Below are 16,591 nucleotides of genomic sequence, written 5' to 3' on the forward strand. Positions count from 1 at the left end.
TCTTCTCTTCTTTGTACCTTATTAGCAACTTGCCCATGGTACCGTGCAATACGTTAATGGAACATGTTTATTTATTAACCGTAACGAACCCTTGTACAGAACTTTCCACGTTAAAAGTTCGACGAACGTCTAGAAACTCGATGGAACGATATTTCTTCTCTTCTTCGTGCTTCGTTAGCAACTTAATCATTGTCGTACCACACCTGGGTCTTTTCTGACCCGGAGGGACATTTGCATCCTACAATTATTCGATCGGTACAGCCTTTGTTGGAAACGAAGAAAAGTATCCATAAAATGATAGAATTTTCCTTCGAAATATTTGTACGGTTGAGGTAAAGTTACGGGTCTGTTTGGACCCGTTTTCCCCAGAGCTAGGATCGTAATAATTTTAGCAAAACTTCCACGTAGCAAGAAAGTGGCCTGAATTACATTAGGCGCATTTGTCCGATTAGGATTACTCGTTTTTCTGAGGGCTCGATTCATGTTCATCGGTCGTTAGCTCGGAACTAGAAGCTCGGAAACGAAAGAATCTCTTTTGCGCACCAATCACCTTTGAATCGATCGCGGTGGCGAAAGTTTCTCGAGATAATCGTTCCTCGTGGAAAAAACTCGATTTTCGAGCAACTTAGAACGTTTGGTTTCGGTTCGATGAAAATCAAGAGGAACTCGAAGATCGACGCGACACGCGGTTGACTTCTCCATTTTCGTTGGAACGTGAGGGCGTCACGTGCGACAAACGACTTTTTAGGCGACGTTGCAGGAAAAATGAGGAAGAAAGACGAGGGAAGAAAGGTGAAAGATCACACGGGCGAGAGGTGCACAAGCGAAAAGTGGTTCTTTGCATGTGCATCCGCCGTAATGAGAGTCAGTCTCGATCCTCCGACGTGAGAATGCGTTAATGATCTTTTGGCGACGAAAAAAAAAAGAAACAGTTCGTACAAAAGGTGACTGTTGCCTGCGAAGAACCTGGGCGGCATTTAAAAATGTTGTCCGACTCGTTTCCGAATCCCAATGGAAACTCAAAAAGGCATAACCTTCGCTGCTCAAAGGACCTCGGTCTCATTCAGTTCGAGGACGAAAAGGTCGGCTTCAAGCGGCAGAAATAAGCTGAATGTCGACGCGTAGGAAACCGCGGCTGAACAAAACAACATCGCAACGGGTCTCGACGTTTCGATCGTCGTGAACGTGGCGGTAGCTGCGTAAAATGTAGGAAATATACTACCACGGTTGGGAGAAACGCACGTATCGATGTTACCAAGTCGCTGAAACGCATCCGTGAGCTTCTTCGATCCTAATTCTTAGAAACGTCTTCCGAACGAGAAGGGGCGAATAACTCTGTAGCTACTCTGTTCAAAAATTCGTAGAAAATTTTCATGAAAATTGTTCATCTTAATTTTCGCGAAAGTCTATGGTATCACTCTCGAAGTAGCAACTGACGAACGACGAGCGAGACGTTCTGCGTCACTTGTGACGAGAGAACTGAATTTCTCACTACGAACAAACCATGCGTTCTATGACGTTGAAACTCGAGTTGTCGATAGATAAAGCTGTCAGTTTTGCACTCCCGGTGCATAAATAGCTACAAAATTGATGGTACAAAATAGACAAAAAATCATTCCACGAACTTCTCGAATAAAGTAGTATCTTTGAATTATGCGAACGAGATCTCGCGGAGGATTTAACTCCAGACGCTCGTGATACGTGTTCCGTAAAAGTTTCACACCCGATTCTCTCCCCTGTGCATTAAGTCCAGGTCAGAGATTACGACGAAAAAGTGCCCAAAATACTACAAGGAGCTACAAAGAATGCCCCTGACGGAAATAGCGTCGTATTCCCGTTGCTATTTGACTTCAAGGGAGGAGCCAACCGTGTCACTTATGACTACGTAACTCTCAGACTACAGAAAATATTGAAAAGTGTTCTCAAGGGATGTTGCACCGCTTCCAATGTTTCTTTGATTTAACGAGAATCGAGGTCGTTTAGAAATTCAAAATATGTATACGCGCGACAATTTATTCCTTCCTATTAATTCACGAGCCGCTGTTTTACTGTTCGAAATATTTTTCAATATCTTTTAACGTTCGAGAGATACGTTATAAGTAAGATGCAGGTATAAATAAAGTAAGGAGCGATTTCTCCCTTGAGCTCGAAAAGTAACAATGTACTCTATAGTTCTTGGGTCGTGTCAACGAATATGTCCGCAAAACATCGTCAAAATCGATCATCTCTCGTCAGTGATAAATTGACCTAACGTTTTCACTCTTAGTTGTCGCAATGGAAAATCTCGATCGATGGCTGGACAATCTTTTTCGCTAATTCTTATCGCTAAGCAATTTTTTTTATTCGACTTCGAATTCCGTGCGGGTCCGTTCTCTTCCGAGTCTCCCGCAAAGAGATCCCGAGGGATCGTTCTGGCGTGAAAAAAAAGTCGAAAGTTATCCATCGTCCGAGCACCGCGCGTCCAAAGGTCACCGACTCCGGAACGAAAAGATCAATGCGCCGGAAACGCGTCGTCGAGCAACTCCACCGGGGGCCGGGAGGGTAGATCCTTGGACAAACGACAAGAGACAACCGCGAAAGGAGCATCGGAGTCGGTGTCGTACAGAAATCAAGAGAAGTGCGAGCGTCGACGCGATGGAGGAAATTGTCCGACTGTCGTTCCCTTTTCGGAAGCTGGTAGAGTGGGAACGCATCCCCTCGAGTTAAGCGAAGAGAGAGGGAGACCAACAGGCAGACCGACAGAGAGGGAGGGTCTCCTCGAGCCCTTCGCAGAAACTTTCCCTCCGCCCTTTCGAGCGGAAAGGGAGAGTCGGTGGATGATGAAAATCTAGTCGAATCTTTACGCTCGCGTTCGCGGGCGTATCGAATCTGGGAGGAGGCGAAAAAGAAGAAGAAGAAGAAAAAAAAAAATGAAATTCCCGCCGCGCCCGGTCGATACCGCGCCGGTTTCGTCGGGGGCCGAGAGAAGAAAATGCTTCCCCGCATAAGTACTCGAGGGCCGGCCGGCTGAAAGGATATTGCTTCGGTGAAACAATACTCGAGGAACGGCACAAGGGCCCGCACGCGGACCAAATTCATCGAGTTCGCCCGCAATCGAGAACCGTCTTCTACGGTTAAGTAGTGCTCGCTAGTGTTCATCGGACCACGTGGAACACTGTTTCGAGAGGTGGATAAACATACGCTTTTACGTGACGGTAAAAGTCATCGACTTTAACCATCGTGACCAGTGTAGATAGGAAAGCAAGCTGAGTTGTACATCTAAGGAGTAGGGGAAGCTAGAATGAGCGGAGTTGGAAAAGTACCGAGTCTAACGAGTGTACCGATTGTATCGATGTATCGAGTATACGGTATACTTAATTATGGTGTACCAGGTATAAGTTATAACGGTATACCTAACTAGTGTTGGTATACCAGATATAACTTATAACGGTATACCTAATTAGTGTTAGTATACCAGGTATAAAATAAAACGAGTGTACCCATTGTATTGGTATACCAGGTGCAGAGTAAAATAAGTGTAGCTATTGTATATGTACCAGATATAAGGTATAACGATATAACCAACTATTCAAATACCAGGTACATATAAAAATTTATAACGATATATCCAACTAGTATCTATACTGCCTTTCCCGGCTCCTTTCAATTTATTTTTCTATTTACATTGGTCGATACACTGTACGATAACGAAGCAGTCAGTATTCCGGTAAGAAATTCAACGGTACAATACAACAGTTTTATTCTCGTGTGGAGTGACTGTCGTGACTTTTATCACTGTCGATAATTTGAGAATATCAATTTTCTGTCAATAAACTTGATCATTTCGAGAACAAATGCTAAAATTGATTCATCGCGAGGCATTCCAAGAACAACGTATATCGTACAACGCGCAGCTGCCTAGAAATGGTCGAAAAAGCGCTACCCTGTCGCCGAAGCTACCGCCACGTGAAAACGTATGGTAACAACACGTGCCTCGATCTCGACCGGAAGCCTCATTGGAAACGCGAGCGTTTTGTACGAACGAAGAGAGCGCGACATCGAAAGCAGCTATCGCGACGCAAAGGCCACTCGACAAAAGAAGTGGGAGAACGGCCGAGAAAAACACATCGAGCTCCGGGTCTAGTGAAAGAAAACGCTCAACGTATGCACGTACGTAGGTTTCCTCTTACGCGTGACTCTCGTCAATGGTTCTCCCAACGAAAAACGAAGGGCCCGCGAACACGCTCGGAGAGCTTCCTCGTGCGGGTCCACGATGGAAAATTACTCGTGTCGTTGTCATTTCTGTTAAGATTCAAGCACGCGCGGGGAGAAAACGGTCCCGTCGATACGACAGACGTAAGAGATTAAAAAATCTCCGGCTTTTGAATATTTCCAGAACGACGAACCTCGAAAGCGACGAAAGCCAACGGAGCACGTTGCCTCGGTGCTTTTTCGCGCGTTCTCTGTACCTCGGGTTCAGGCTCCCTTAACGATGATTCGACGAGGTCGGTTGAAGAAGAGAGAGAGCGAGAGAGAGCGAAGGAAAAAAAAACTACTAGTTACAACGAAGTGGCGAGCACGAGAAACACATTTCGCTCGTTTCTTCGACCGTATCGAATTTTACGCATAAAGACCGCCGAGAGTACTATCGATCCTCTTGGCTCGAAGAGTTTTCCAGCAAGAGGTGTCGAAGAAGTTACCACGGGCATAACTGGCTTACGAGGGCCAAGTGTTCGCAACGACGTTGCTTTTCGATAGTTCGATATCGACTCTTCGTGTCGTTGGAAAGTCGAGGGACCTGCCATGCGTCAACGCGTTCAGAACACGCGTTTTCTAACGTGTTGGCACTCGTGAGGGATCGGAGATGCTATTTCCTCGGACGTACGATCGTCCCGCGTACGATCCATAATGCATGCCGCGTTTAGGCTCGCCCGATACGACGATATATTTCGTCTACTTCCAAACCGGGGAATCCACTCGTCTTCCGATACACGACTCCGTTACAGATTCCATGGCGTCTGTTTCTCTCGTTCCTTTTTCCATGTATCCTCGTAGAGGGGATTTAGAAGATCTCCGTGTATCATTACGGTGAACGTCGGCTAACCGAGAATCGCGTATGTGTTCTTTCGCAAGTTATCGATGGAGGTAGGTATTGTGTACTGTTTGGAACAAGTCGTGTGGAACGATACAAGGCAATGGGCCTGTACAAGGTAATTGATAAAGTTTATCGACAGTACTGTTCGATAAATTTCATCGAACGACAAAACTTATCGAACAACCTATTATGTATATACATATATTTTCGGGAAATCGAAACGAAAAATAATCAATTTATTCGAACTTTTAGAGTAGAATACCCCTTCGAGGAAAATTAAAACCAATATGGTTCCCGTCCAAAGTAAATCCTACAAAGTTGTACGAAGGAGGGCAATGGAGAAACAGCGAAGTACGAGAGAAAGACACGATTTTCGAAGCGCGACGGGACCTTTAGAAATTCGTAGAAAGGAATGTCGGCGGGTAAAATAAAACACACCGGTGCGTATACGTATAAACAGGGTGATGTAGAGTTTTATAGAAAACGCACCGCGCCGGGGTGGTTGTAATTCTAAAGAGTCGATTCATCGCTAGCCGCTGCACGTAATAACGCGATAGTCGTTAATTCACCGGGTTGCGGTAATTGGATGATGAACAACGCGCGTATCGACGCTGTCGGGGGTTCGCGTGTCGAAACTATCAGGGTACACGATCTAAATTACGACGTTCATTTTTGTTGTCCCGTGAACGTGAACGACACGAGCCGCGTTCGATTGAATCGTTACGGGACCCGATTATTAATATTTGTCGAAAAACTTATCCGTCGAGATTGCGATAGGTGGTCCGATTAACGAGAAAAAAAGAAGAAAAAATAAACAAATAAAACGAAGATCGAACGAGGGCGTTGAAAACGAAACGTTGTTAACGTTTCCGTCTCGCTGAAGAAATTAGGGACGGAGATGCCCTCCGTCATCGTGGTTGGTGGGCGGATTAATTCAAATGTATGGAAATGCAACGAATCCCTCGCCTAACGAAACCGTGTGTAACGAGAGAAGTGATTAAAATACGCACGGAGAAAGTTTCTTGAAAAGCAATCCCATATGCAACACCTTTTGTCGTAACAAGCAACGATTCGATGGTATTCTTCGCTTTGTATCGTTTTAATAGTTTAATTGGAGTTTTCGAAGGCGGTAAAATAATAATAACGCTTCGTAATTGATCAAATAATAGCAATTGCAGCGATCGTATCGTTCGATTATACTGTCGGTACAAGTTTCTTAGACGTTGAGTAAGGTACGATAAAATAATGAAATTTTTATTCGATATATTTGTGTGAGGTCAAATTAGGGGTCCGTTTTTATGCGATAGAGATGAATAATACCAGGAAGAAGTGATGGAAAAAAAATTATTCATCCATGTACCGATTATTGTCGAAAAATTTTACAATTCTTTCATAACAATTCTTGGCTCGATCGAATCAAATGTATCTTGTTCGTTGAATCGTGAGAACGGCATGGGATGCGTGTCAAGAAATGTCCGGGGAAGGGAAATACGAGTGAGAAGATCAAGATACTGGTATGAGAAACTTTAAACACGAGTTTCTTGAAACCATATCTTTCCAAACGATTGCCACGATATCTCAAGATCCGGTCGACCGATTGATATCAACTCGAAGAGAATTTTCAACACGAGTATCTTTATCGCCGGTTATTTTTAACACCTGCTGTTCTTTACTATTCTTTTTTTTTATCACACTAGAAATGAAAAAGAGACACAACAAAACGTTAGTATAACTTTGAAGTAACCTTGAATTTTTATTTTTCAATATTTTGGTTACTTTTGCACGAAAAGAATCGTCTGTACTTCTAAGGTATAGACGAAAGAAATGCGTACAAACTTAACACAGAAATGTGTATACTTTAAAAACTTATATTTTTCAAGAAACTGCATTTTACCCTACATCTCGATTCTATTGTGACGGTTTCTAATTTAAGTTCACCACAAGATTAACATCGTTCTAAGAGTAAATTAAAAAGAATCGGATGCATCGATTGGTACGATTGGCTTCGTTTATTTTTTCTAAAACGTGGAAGTGACTGACAATAAGTTCGGAGTCTGGCACCCGGTGGTAATGGCGGTGCTAATCGTAAGATACGAATAACGGAGGTATTCGAGGAGGTTAGAGTTATCGAACCACTCTGTAATATTCTCCCTCGCATTTTCGTCGCGTTCCCTTCTGCTCGTTTCTTTCTGCGCAACGAACGCCATCCCATCGCGGGAAATCCCATTTGTATCGGCGTGTCTGCCATCGAACGTATCGCCCCACCGAAATGTATTTGCGTACGCCTGTTTGGGACTCGTGAGGGTGCATTCGTTTACCCGAAACTCGATTTCGGAGCTCTGGCAATTGAATTTCGAGCAGACCGGCCGTTGATAAGTTTGAAGGCAACTTGGAAGGCATTTAACGATACACGCGTCGTTCCTCCATCCCGTTTCTTCCGGTGCGCTTATAAGAAAACGAAAACCGGATTACGCAACCATTTTACCCACTCTCGCGTTTCATCCTCGAGGCGTCAAGCCACCGCCCTTGCTCGAAACGAATCTGCTGACGATATCACTATCACTAACGATGATAATACGTAAAACTTATTTAGCGAGGTGCACGTTGCACGATTGGTATCTTTTTAATTTAACTTACTTTGTTTTTAGTTTAATTTATTAACAGGTTCTTTCCCGCTGTGTACAATTATTTTTATTGTAAAACTTATTACAATATAGAATGTTTGAACTATAAAAACAAAATGAGATAGCATACGATTTGTGGACGAGAGTAACGAAAACTTACAGATACAATGGATTGTACGAGTTACGGTAATCTTGATCTAATTTCCAAACTCCTCAAACAGGTGGCATTAAAATGATTACTCAACAGAATTATATTATTATTATAATACTGTCGCCGAGTGCGGTTCAAGCTGCTGCAAAATACTTGGACGCACACGCTACAGCGGTCACGTGTGAATATTCAAATTATGGGAATTGTTCACAACTCTGTGAACCATTGCACACAGGGTGTTACCGAAGTCGTGAACTAATAAGTTACCGACAATTCTTCTTATTACGGATGTAACCAGTACAGACGGTACCGGAGGGTTAGAAACGAGAATATTCGGTAGACAAGGGAGCATAAATTCAATCAACGACCATCTGCAGTTTCTTTCCAACGGGATAAACATTAGGAGAACCCACGTCTCGTTAAAAAAGAAATTGTACCACGGGGAGCTATAAAAAATGCCCCTGCATAATATTAATAATAGGTACAATAAACTGCGGATTATCCGGTCTTCTTTAACCGGGTATATTTTTATTTTATGTGATAATAATTGTATCCAGCAAAAAAGTGCTCACATTTTCGTTTTAATACTAACTATGTTCGGTTAAATGATTTTTTTTTAATTTGATTTAAAATTCTGCATTTATTGAGAACTTTTTCGTTCGTTTAACTTTATGTAAGTTCTTATATTATCCGATACGATCTGCATTCCTTTTGAATATCCGAGTATCTTTATTTCATAATCAGTGAAATGACTAGATAAGATAGCGTTAGATCCTCTTTAAAAATAATTACTGTAGTTTTACACTTACAATTAGAGTGGAATCAGATCTTGTGTGACTAGCTAGAAACTAATGCGTGGTCGTCTGTTTCGATTTTATCTAACCTCGAAGAACTTATCTTTCTAACCTCGAAAAACTTATCTTTCTAACCTTGAGGAACTTATCTCTCTAACCTCGAAATATTCTTAACTTCCGCGATTAATATAACACGGTTATTTGTTCCAAACTTTGAGTAGACTTTTCGAAAATTATAACGGTAATGATAATTCCCCTAAAAATATTAAAGAACTTTCAGATCTTCGAACCGAAGAATTACTATTAAAAAATAATCAGAGTTAGAAATTCTATCGAAAATTCTTTTTCTTAAATCTGAATTCCATCTCAGGGCCATTCTCTCCAATAGATATTTACACAGTTACTCGAAATCACGTGGTCCGATCGTCTCGAGATAAACCGAGAGTATCGTAACACGTTTATTTGCCAAAGCGAACGAACGAGTGCCGTCGATCAATTACGAGAATCACCGAGTCACCAAATATTTAGTTTCGCATTATGCACCCTCCTAACGAAAAACGAGGATCCTGCCAGTTAGTCGGACGTACGTCCGCAAGCCGACAAACATGTTGGTACTAGTCGTTGTGGGTAGTGGAAGATGGCAGACGTTTATTTGCCTGCCACTCTTCGATCGATCGCACACAGTTGGGCAAAGCTGCGTAACTCTTTGCCAAAAGATTATATTTTTTGCACATCGAGGCCGATAATATTCGTTCGCACCTCGATTCCTCCTTATGCATTTTCTACACGTTGTTACCAAATGATCTTTCCTAGTTACCAAATTACTATTAAGTAATAATAATATAATATTAAAAAAATCTCATTAAATACGTGAGAGCAGAAATATTAAATAGTCCGTTAACAAGAGGCTATTTCGTTTGATCGAGTTTTTTTTGTTATATTTTTGCGCACTATCGCTATCGAATTTGAAAAAAGTCCAAGATCCTACAGACGTAGAGCTCTCGGAGCCATTTACCATTTTCCTTGGGCATTCTTTCGTAAATACATTGATAACGGAATTATAACTCGAAAGAGTTGCGCGGACCGTCCAATGTACTGTAATTTCCTCAACGATGAAAGTATACGATTATTGGCCATCCGCGACTAGACAACTCCACCTTAAACGCCTATCGGATCGCCACTCGAGATCATCGGGATTCTTGGACACGGTTACCGAGCCAAATCGAATTACTTAATCCCATCCGGCCCGTTCGAGGAACGATCGCCTCGAATCTGGTGGGAAATTGCTATTTCGATCGACGCGACGTCTCGAAACTAATTCAGGGATGTTCTCTGCCCGCAGGAGGAAAATGTGGAGCTCGGTAACCGCGGCTGGCACTGAAAATGGGCCCGCACCACCGTCCAGAAGCAAGCACAGCGCCACTTTGCTCGCCGGGCACGTATATCTCCTCGGTGGACGTAACGGCAATCTTCCCCTCAAAGATCTCTGGCGATACAGCCTCGGTAAGTGATAATTATTACCACGGTTTTAATTCCTTCGCTCGTTCGCGGAATATTTTCCACCGTCGCGAGCGGCTGCTTTGGAAGCCAACGACAGGATTAGGCGAGCAAAGAGGGAAAGTGAAATTCGAGGATAAAGGAGGAGGGGGAGGGGGGGAGCAGATCCTTGTAATTATAGAGGGCGTAGGTTGAGGGCATTAATAGCCCCCCTCTGATGTCTGGGTATCAAAGCACGCTGCGAGAACAACATCTCTGACCAACGTGCCCGCCTCCCCTCCCCCCCCATTCCTCCTCACGATGGCGTACTGTAAACGAGGGGTGCGCGACGGAATTTAAACGGGGTTCAAGCTGATCGATAATACGCCGTTATTAAAGCCCGCGTGTATCAACTAAATCCACCCGGCGATACTCCACAATTACGGCTGTTTCCACGGTGATCGGACATGCGCGAATTAATTGCACCCTCGCCGCGTTAATCAGCGGTTTTCGCGCGCGCAACGGGGGCAGACCATGGAAGAACTCATGCAATTGGCACTGCTCTCGTTCCCGACGTCTAACGAGTAAACGTTTGGGGGAGGGGGGTTGAAATAGCGAGGACTTATCGGGTTGGAAGTCTTCGATAACGACGACACGTAAGGTACCGGTGCTGATGATTTATACTAGGTGAGAAAATGGGCGAGAAGGTTTCCACGTTTCGTTTGTAGCGATGGTACAACGTCGTTGGTCGTGTCCCTCGGATAACACGTTGTTCACGCTACGCGGGTGTTCGTTTGAAAATGTTTGACGCGAGTATCTCGAATAGAACACATTTTCTTTGTTTTCTTTTATTATTTTTATCTACTTTAACTTTTGAATGGAACATTCTTTTATCAGATTTTTTATCATCCCTATTCGGGATGTTTCCTTGCGAGTGGTTTAAGAAAATGGCGTACACCCATTACTCTTGGCAGTACGTACCGAAAGACTTCGACTCGACGATACGGGTAACGAAAAAAGAAGGGGAAAAAAAAATAAAACAAAGAACGAGCTTATCGACGCGATTATTTGGTTCGAACGAGCCGACCGCTTTGATCCCGGCCAAGTTTCGATCATCCGACTGGCAACGCTCTGAACGTATTCCCAAGTGGGGGGATCCGAGCGGCCAATGGCGGAACGAGACAATGGGTGGCACGCGAGCTGAATTTTTTAAATTTCTCAAAATCTCCGCGTTATTTTCATTGGAATTACCGATTCTCATCGGTAGGGGAAGCGTTGGTTGGAATTATAAGCGGTCCGTGTTCCCATTGGTCGGAACAACGAGTAAAATACGAGTAACGGAATCGATCCGGGGTCGATCGAACGTTCGCGAGAGAGTCCTCTCTATTAATCAGAAGGGATGGCTCGACAGCGGGTTCGGGTGAATATTAAAGCAGCATCGAAGGGGTTGGATCGCAGATACGACTCGTCTCCAGGGAGGGGGTGAAACACCGTCCCTAGGGGCCGGGTTGGCGTGTTTTAAAAGCGTACCACTGTCGATACTTGATCTTGCAAAAATATTGTGATAACTCGAAGAACCACGAGAGTGCTCCATCTTCGAACGTTTTTGTTTCACCCTCGTTTTTCAACCAGTGGGGATTTCGCAGGGGTTCGCTGCACCGGAGCTTTTATTCGTTAAACGAGTCTCCTGTCGCAGGATTAGAAGTTCGGATTCGTGGGCTATGGGATCGATCGTAAACGGGGAAAAATATTTTCCACACTCGTTTGCGAACTCCGAATTATTCCACACTGACCCGTAATTTCACCCGGCACAAATATTTCGATCAAAAATTCTATCGTTCTATCGTACCTCTTTTAATTTCGAAGTAATGTTGCACTAATGGTAAAAGGCTCTCTGGGTCAGAAAAGACCCACGCGTGGCAAAACGAGGGTCAACGCGCGTGGCGCAGATAGACGGTTCGGAAGCGGATCAATCGGTCGCGAGTCACGTTAGTTCCGGCTTCGTAGCGATCTCTTTTTCATCAAAGGCATCGCGGTTTTAACCAATGAACAGCACTTTTAGACAAAAGGGGCGTACTGCTTCGCGGCCAAGCAGATACGACACGTGTACGTAATCAATGTCGGGCATCTGTAGTGGACGGTCTGCCGAAGCTGCAACCACTTCAGTCCGGCACGTTATGGCTCTTACGTAAAATTTCATAGGCTTTGTTCTCGGACACGTTCCAGTACCAGGCTGTGACTTGGATACTTAAAGCGTAAAACGCGGACAGGTAATCGTGGTGTTGAATGTTGCGAAACTGCTGCGCCCCAAGACCCTCTTTCCTCGTCGATATCGTCGGAAATCGAGAATCGACTCGAGAGAAGAATCTTGTCCTTTTATTCGCGATTTCTTTTGCCCTTCAGATCAGGGTAACGTCCCTTGTCTCTTTGCCTAAAACTTTCCAAGAGTAAAGAATGCCCGATGTCTTATTAAGCCCCTTGCCGGTAAATGGAGGAGAACTTTGATATTCCTCCCTCGTGGAACGCTAATGCCGAGTGAACTCGGATTTATCGCATCTCTGTTCACCAGTTCGTGTAGAAAATCCGTATACCTTGGGAAATTGGCCGACCAGAACCAATCGAATATACTGTGCACGGTTCGAGAGAAGTAACACGAAAGAACACAGAGACAAAAGGGCTACGTGTCTGTGTAGAGTATTTTCTCGATAAATGAGAAAATCTTGGGACCGAACTTCACATTTATAAAGAACCGTCCATGAAACTCTTCACCTCTGCCGGGCCTTTGTGATTGTCAATATTTATTATCGATTAGTGCTACATTGTAGTCAATTGACGAACATCGTGAAGTGCCACATTTATCGTTGTACCTGTTTCAAGGGAAATTCCCCTGCCAATGAAAATAAACTATCACATTTATCGTGTACCTCGGTTTTCACATTTACCGCGACAATATCTGGATATGCCCTTTTCCTTCGTTTTCTACGCTTTTGACCAATCTATACGATTATATCGGAGAAGTTAGATCTGTAACCAAACAAACCCTGATTCCTTTCGAGCGATTTCTTGCGAACCGTTCACAGTACACTCGTTCTAACGAGACGAGTCAGCGGATGTAAACAGATGCACGTGACCGACGCGCGAACAAACGGAAAACCAAACTCACGGTCCGTCTCCTCCGATTTCCAAGTCCAACGTTTATTTTTCTTTACCGACTCGTCTCGTTGGACCGAGTACGCGTTTAGTTTCGTTGCACCAACGAGGCCCCGACCCCTCCGAGCGCCTACGTTTCGTTTTTTCCACGTGTCCTTGGCACTGCTTAGATTTAAGCCTCCGAATCCACCCTATTGTGTCCTTCAGTTTCCTCTCTCTTTCTCTCCCTCTCTCTCTGTCTGTATATTTCTGAGAAGCTATCCACCCTCTCACGGACCAACCACTTCGAGGATTTATTTCGTAGCTGCAGATTGCCAAGGCGGACGAGAGAGTGTGATTTAGCGCGGTGAAAAAGATTTTTCCTTCTCTATCCGCGAGGTCACGATTGTTTCTCTCCGAGAAACTTTCACGCGTGTCCCCTCCCCCCTGTTTTCCCGGTTATTTATCGCCCCCCTCGTTAACGCGAAAGGAAAGAAAAATCTCGTTCGGCGCGTGCGCCCTAAACGAAGTTCACCTTCGCCGCGAACGTTATCGCGCGAGATTCTTCGCACGTGCCAAAACCGGGCCAGAACCCGTACATACGTAATTGTACCTACGTGTCTCGCGTTGCAGTAGATGCGGGCAATTAAAACGCGACACTGCGTGCATTAAGGAAGGAAAAAGAAAAAGAAAAATGAATAATTACGCGTACACGCGACGACGACCCGATAAGGCGAGTACGCGTTGTTTCTTCTTTCGCGCCGCCTCGTTTCTTTTCCTTTCTTTTTTTTTACCTCTCTTTCCCCAAGCAGCGGGGTTTCATCCTCCCCTCGCATAAACGCACAAAAGCGAAGCTGCGTAAATCTTGTTTATCCACCTCGGTGCAAAGAGTGCAACAGAGGGAGAGAAAGAGAGGAAAGAGCGCGAGAGAGGTAGAGAATGGGAGTGGAGAAGAGAAAGCGAGCGAGAGTCTCTGTTATATGAAAACGTTTGGAATAACGAGCGGACGCGTTACCCCTTTCTTTATTTTTCTTTCCAGCCGAGAGCAAATGGGAGGAATTGCATCCTGGGGGAGAGAGACCGCCGGCACTTCAGGAGCACAGCGCGGTGGCTTACAAGGATTGCCTTTACGTTTTCGGGGGTGAACTCGGCTTTTCCGCGGGCACGGAAACACCGCTCTGGGTTTACAATGTCAAGGTAACGTATCGCCCTCGAGCAAACCGGATTCCACCCCTTTGAAAGAAGATTACGCGCGACGCGGTGGCCCCGGTGTTCTCGCGGATCGAAACGAAGGCTTCGGGGGGCCTAACCTTGTCTCAGTCTCGGACAACACCTAAACGTTCGTTAAAGACGCTTTCGCGGGATCGATTCGAGGTCGTCTGGAGCACACCTAGCGCTCCTGGTGAAATCCCGATTACGTTTCGTACGACCATCCTCGATGGAGGTCGTTGCGCGACGATTTACGATCGGGCTGAAACAAGCGATACGGTGCACTTCGGGTGTACGTACCTGTATCGGGTATATATTCGGGAGATTTGTTATATGCTAAAGTTATCTTTTACTTTTTGCTAACACTAAGGACACCATTAGTACCGACACGTGTGCAGATAATACACTGATTATCTGTTACGCACTGGATTATTTTTTACTTACAGTTAACAGTATAGGTTACCGCAAGTTCGTAACGGTGGTTCAATCTGTAGCGGATTGACTATAAAATTCTCGAAAGGAACGAACCAAAATATGAGAAAACACCAGAAACGGATTTTTCAAAGTACGAAATACGTTGTAACATTACAATATGATCTAGATTTCTCCACTTTTGATTTTTCTCCACTGTGCATCGTAACGAACAGTTTAATTAAATTTACGCGGTTCGACTCGAGCGAGGCCGAACCTCCGGAGACGTCAGGGACCTAATCTTCTCGGTCTCGAACGACACCTAAACGTTCGCGAAACACGCATTCGTTGAATCGATTCGAGGGATTCCGGAGCGTTTTTAGGACCGGTGAAATCGCTCGGTGCCGATTTCGTTTCGTTTAATTAAATTTTCGCGATTCGATTTGGCCGAGGCCGGATGATACGGCCCGGAGGCGTCTGGTCCCTGCTCCAAAACGCAGACATCGACCCTCCATTCGGTAAACGAGACGGAGGGCTGTATCGGTCTTGATTGACAATATCTTGCTTGGGTGCGTTTCGTTTAAACTCGTTACCGCGAAATTTGTTCGCACGGACAGACGTGCGAGGGTGGATAATAATAAACTAAACTGATAAATAAGACGAAAAATAGAATTCGCGGACAGAAAAATTAGGTTGTACGATAACACAATAGTCTGCTTCTCTTCTCACTCTACAATAATATCGATATCGGCTGTAAAAATACGGTAAAAATACGGTAACAATACAATAAAAGTATAGTAAAACGTATATTAAAAATATTGTGAAAACAGGTATAGTAAAATGAAGTAGAATACACTATAGAACGGTCAGCATGTTAAAACTATTTTAGGGGCAAAAAATATTGCTGTAGCTCTCTTCCGGTAAAAATACACTATAGAACGGTCCGGTAAGAGTACACTATGAAACGGTCAACGTGTTAAAATTTGTAGCTTGCACGAAAGAATTTCGCGGCAACATGCGCTGCGACAATGTTGCTACTCGATGAGAGGACAAGAACCGCTTACGAACTTGTCGGGCAGGTCCCGCGTTCGCGGAACAGGGAAACGATATCCTCGTTGCCCGTTTCGCGTGGCGCTTATTATCTTCCCCAAGGAGTCTTCGCCACTTCTCAGGGAACAACGGTAGAACAAACGCAATTGCTCGATGCGGTCGCCTCGTAGTTGTCCCTCGTTGCGTGTCACCGGTTCCTGAACTCAGCCCCCTCCTATTCGTCAGAGAACGAACGGGGGATGGGCTGTGAGTGGATGTTCTCGTGTAAAACTGCTTGTACCCGATGACGTTTCTATTGATTTAGCGGTTTCCCGAGGGTGCGATTCTTTCGCCTCTCTCCTCGTCCTCCTCCTTCATCAACGACCCCTGTATGCGCGGCTCCCCTGCAGGAGAGTAAGATCATTAAAAGTTTCCTCCGCGAGATACGACACCGCGCTACGAGATCGTTATCAAGGAACATCTGAAAGTGCCACGGATCGGACTAAAACGTTATCGAAGGGACGTTGTCTCGTAAATTATACGCGCCGTGACTCGTGTCGCATCGGTTCCAAATTTACTTCTAAATCCCACACGAACCGGAAACACCCAAATCTAACCATATCGGAATGGTTTAGGAAACTTCCCGATAACAAGAGTCCTTGCATTTTTCTCTCGTTCGATCTCGCTTGCAATA

At 44.6% G+C, this 16,591-nt stretch overlaps 1 protein-coding gene across 6 annotated transcripts in view; it reads left to right on the forward strand.

The window, feature by feature from the left end:
* Positions 1-16,591, forward strand: part of LOC143153318 (uncharacterized) — a 42,807-nt gene that overhangs the window by 12,610 nt on the left and 13,606 nt on the right. For 5 of the 6 annotated variants that reach the window (XM_076324351.1, XM_076324350.1, XM_076324353.1 and 2 more), the window contains exons 2-3: positions 9,986-10,146; positions 14,288-14,445. In XM_076324351.1, the coding sequence (XP_076180466.1) occupies positions 9,993-10,146; positions 14,288-14,445 (312 nt within the window). In that variant the 5' untranslated portion in view covers positions 9,986-9,992. The remainder of the gene's footprint in view (positions 1-9,985; positions 10,147-14,287; positions 14,446-16,591) is intronic. The other variant, XM_076324355.1, reaches the window with a different exon arrangement.

Source organism: Ptiloglossa arizonensis, chromosome 12 (assembly GCF_051014685.1).
Source record: "Ptiloglossa arizonensis isolate GNS036 chromosome 12, iyPtiAriz1_principal, whole genome shotgun sequence".
Lineage (NCBI taxonomy): Eukaryota > Metazoa > Arthropoda > Insecta > Hymenoptera > Colletidae > Ptiloglossa > Ptiloglossa arizonensis.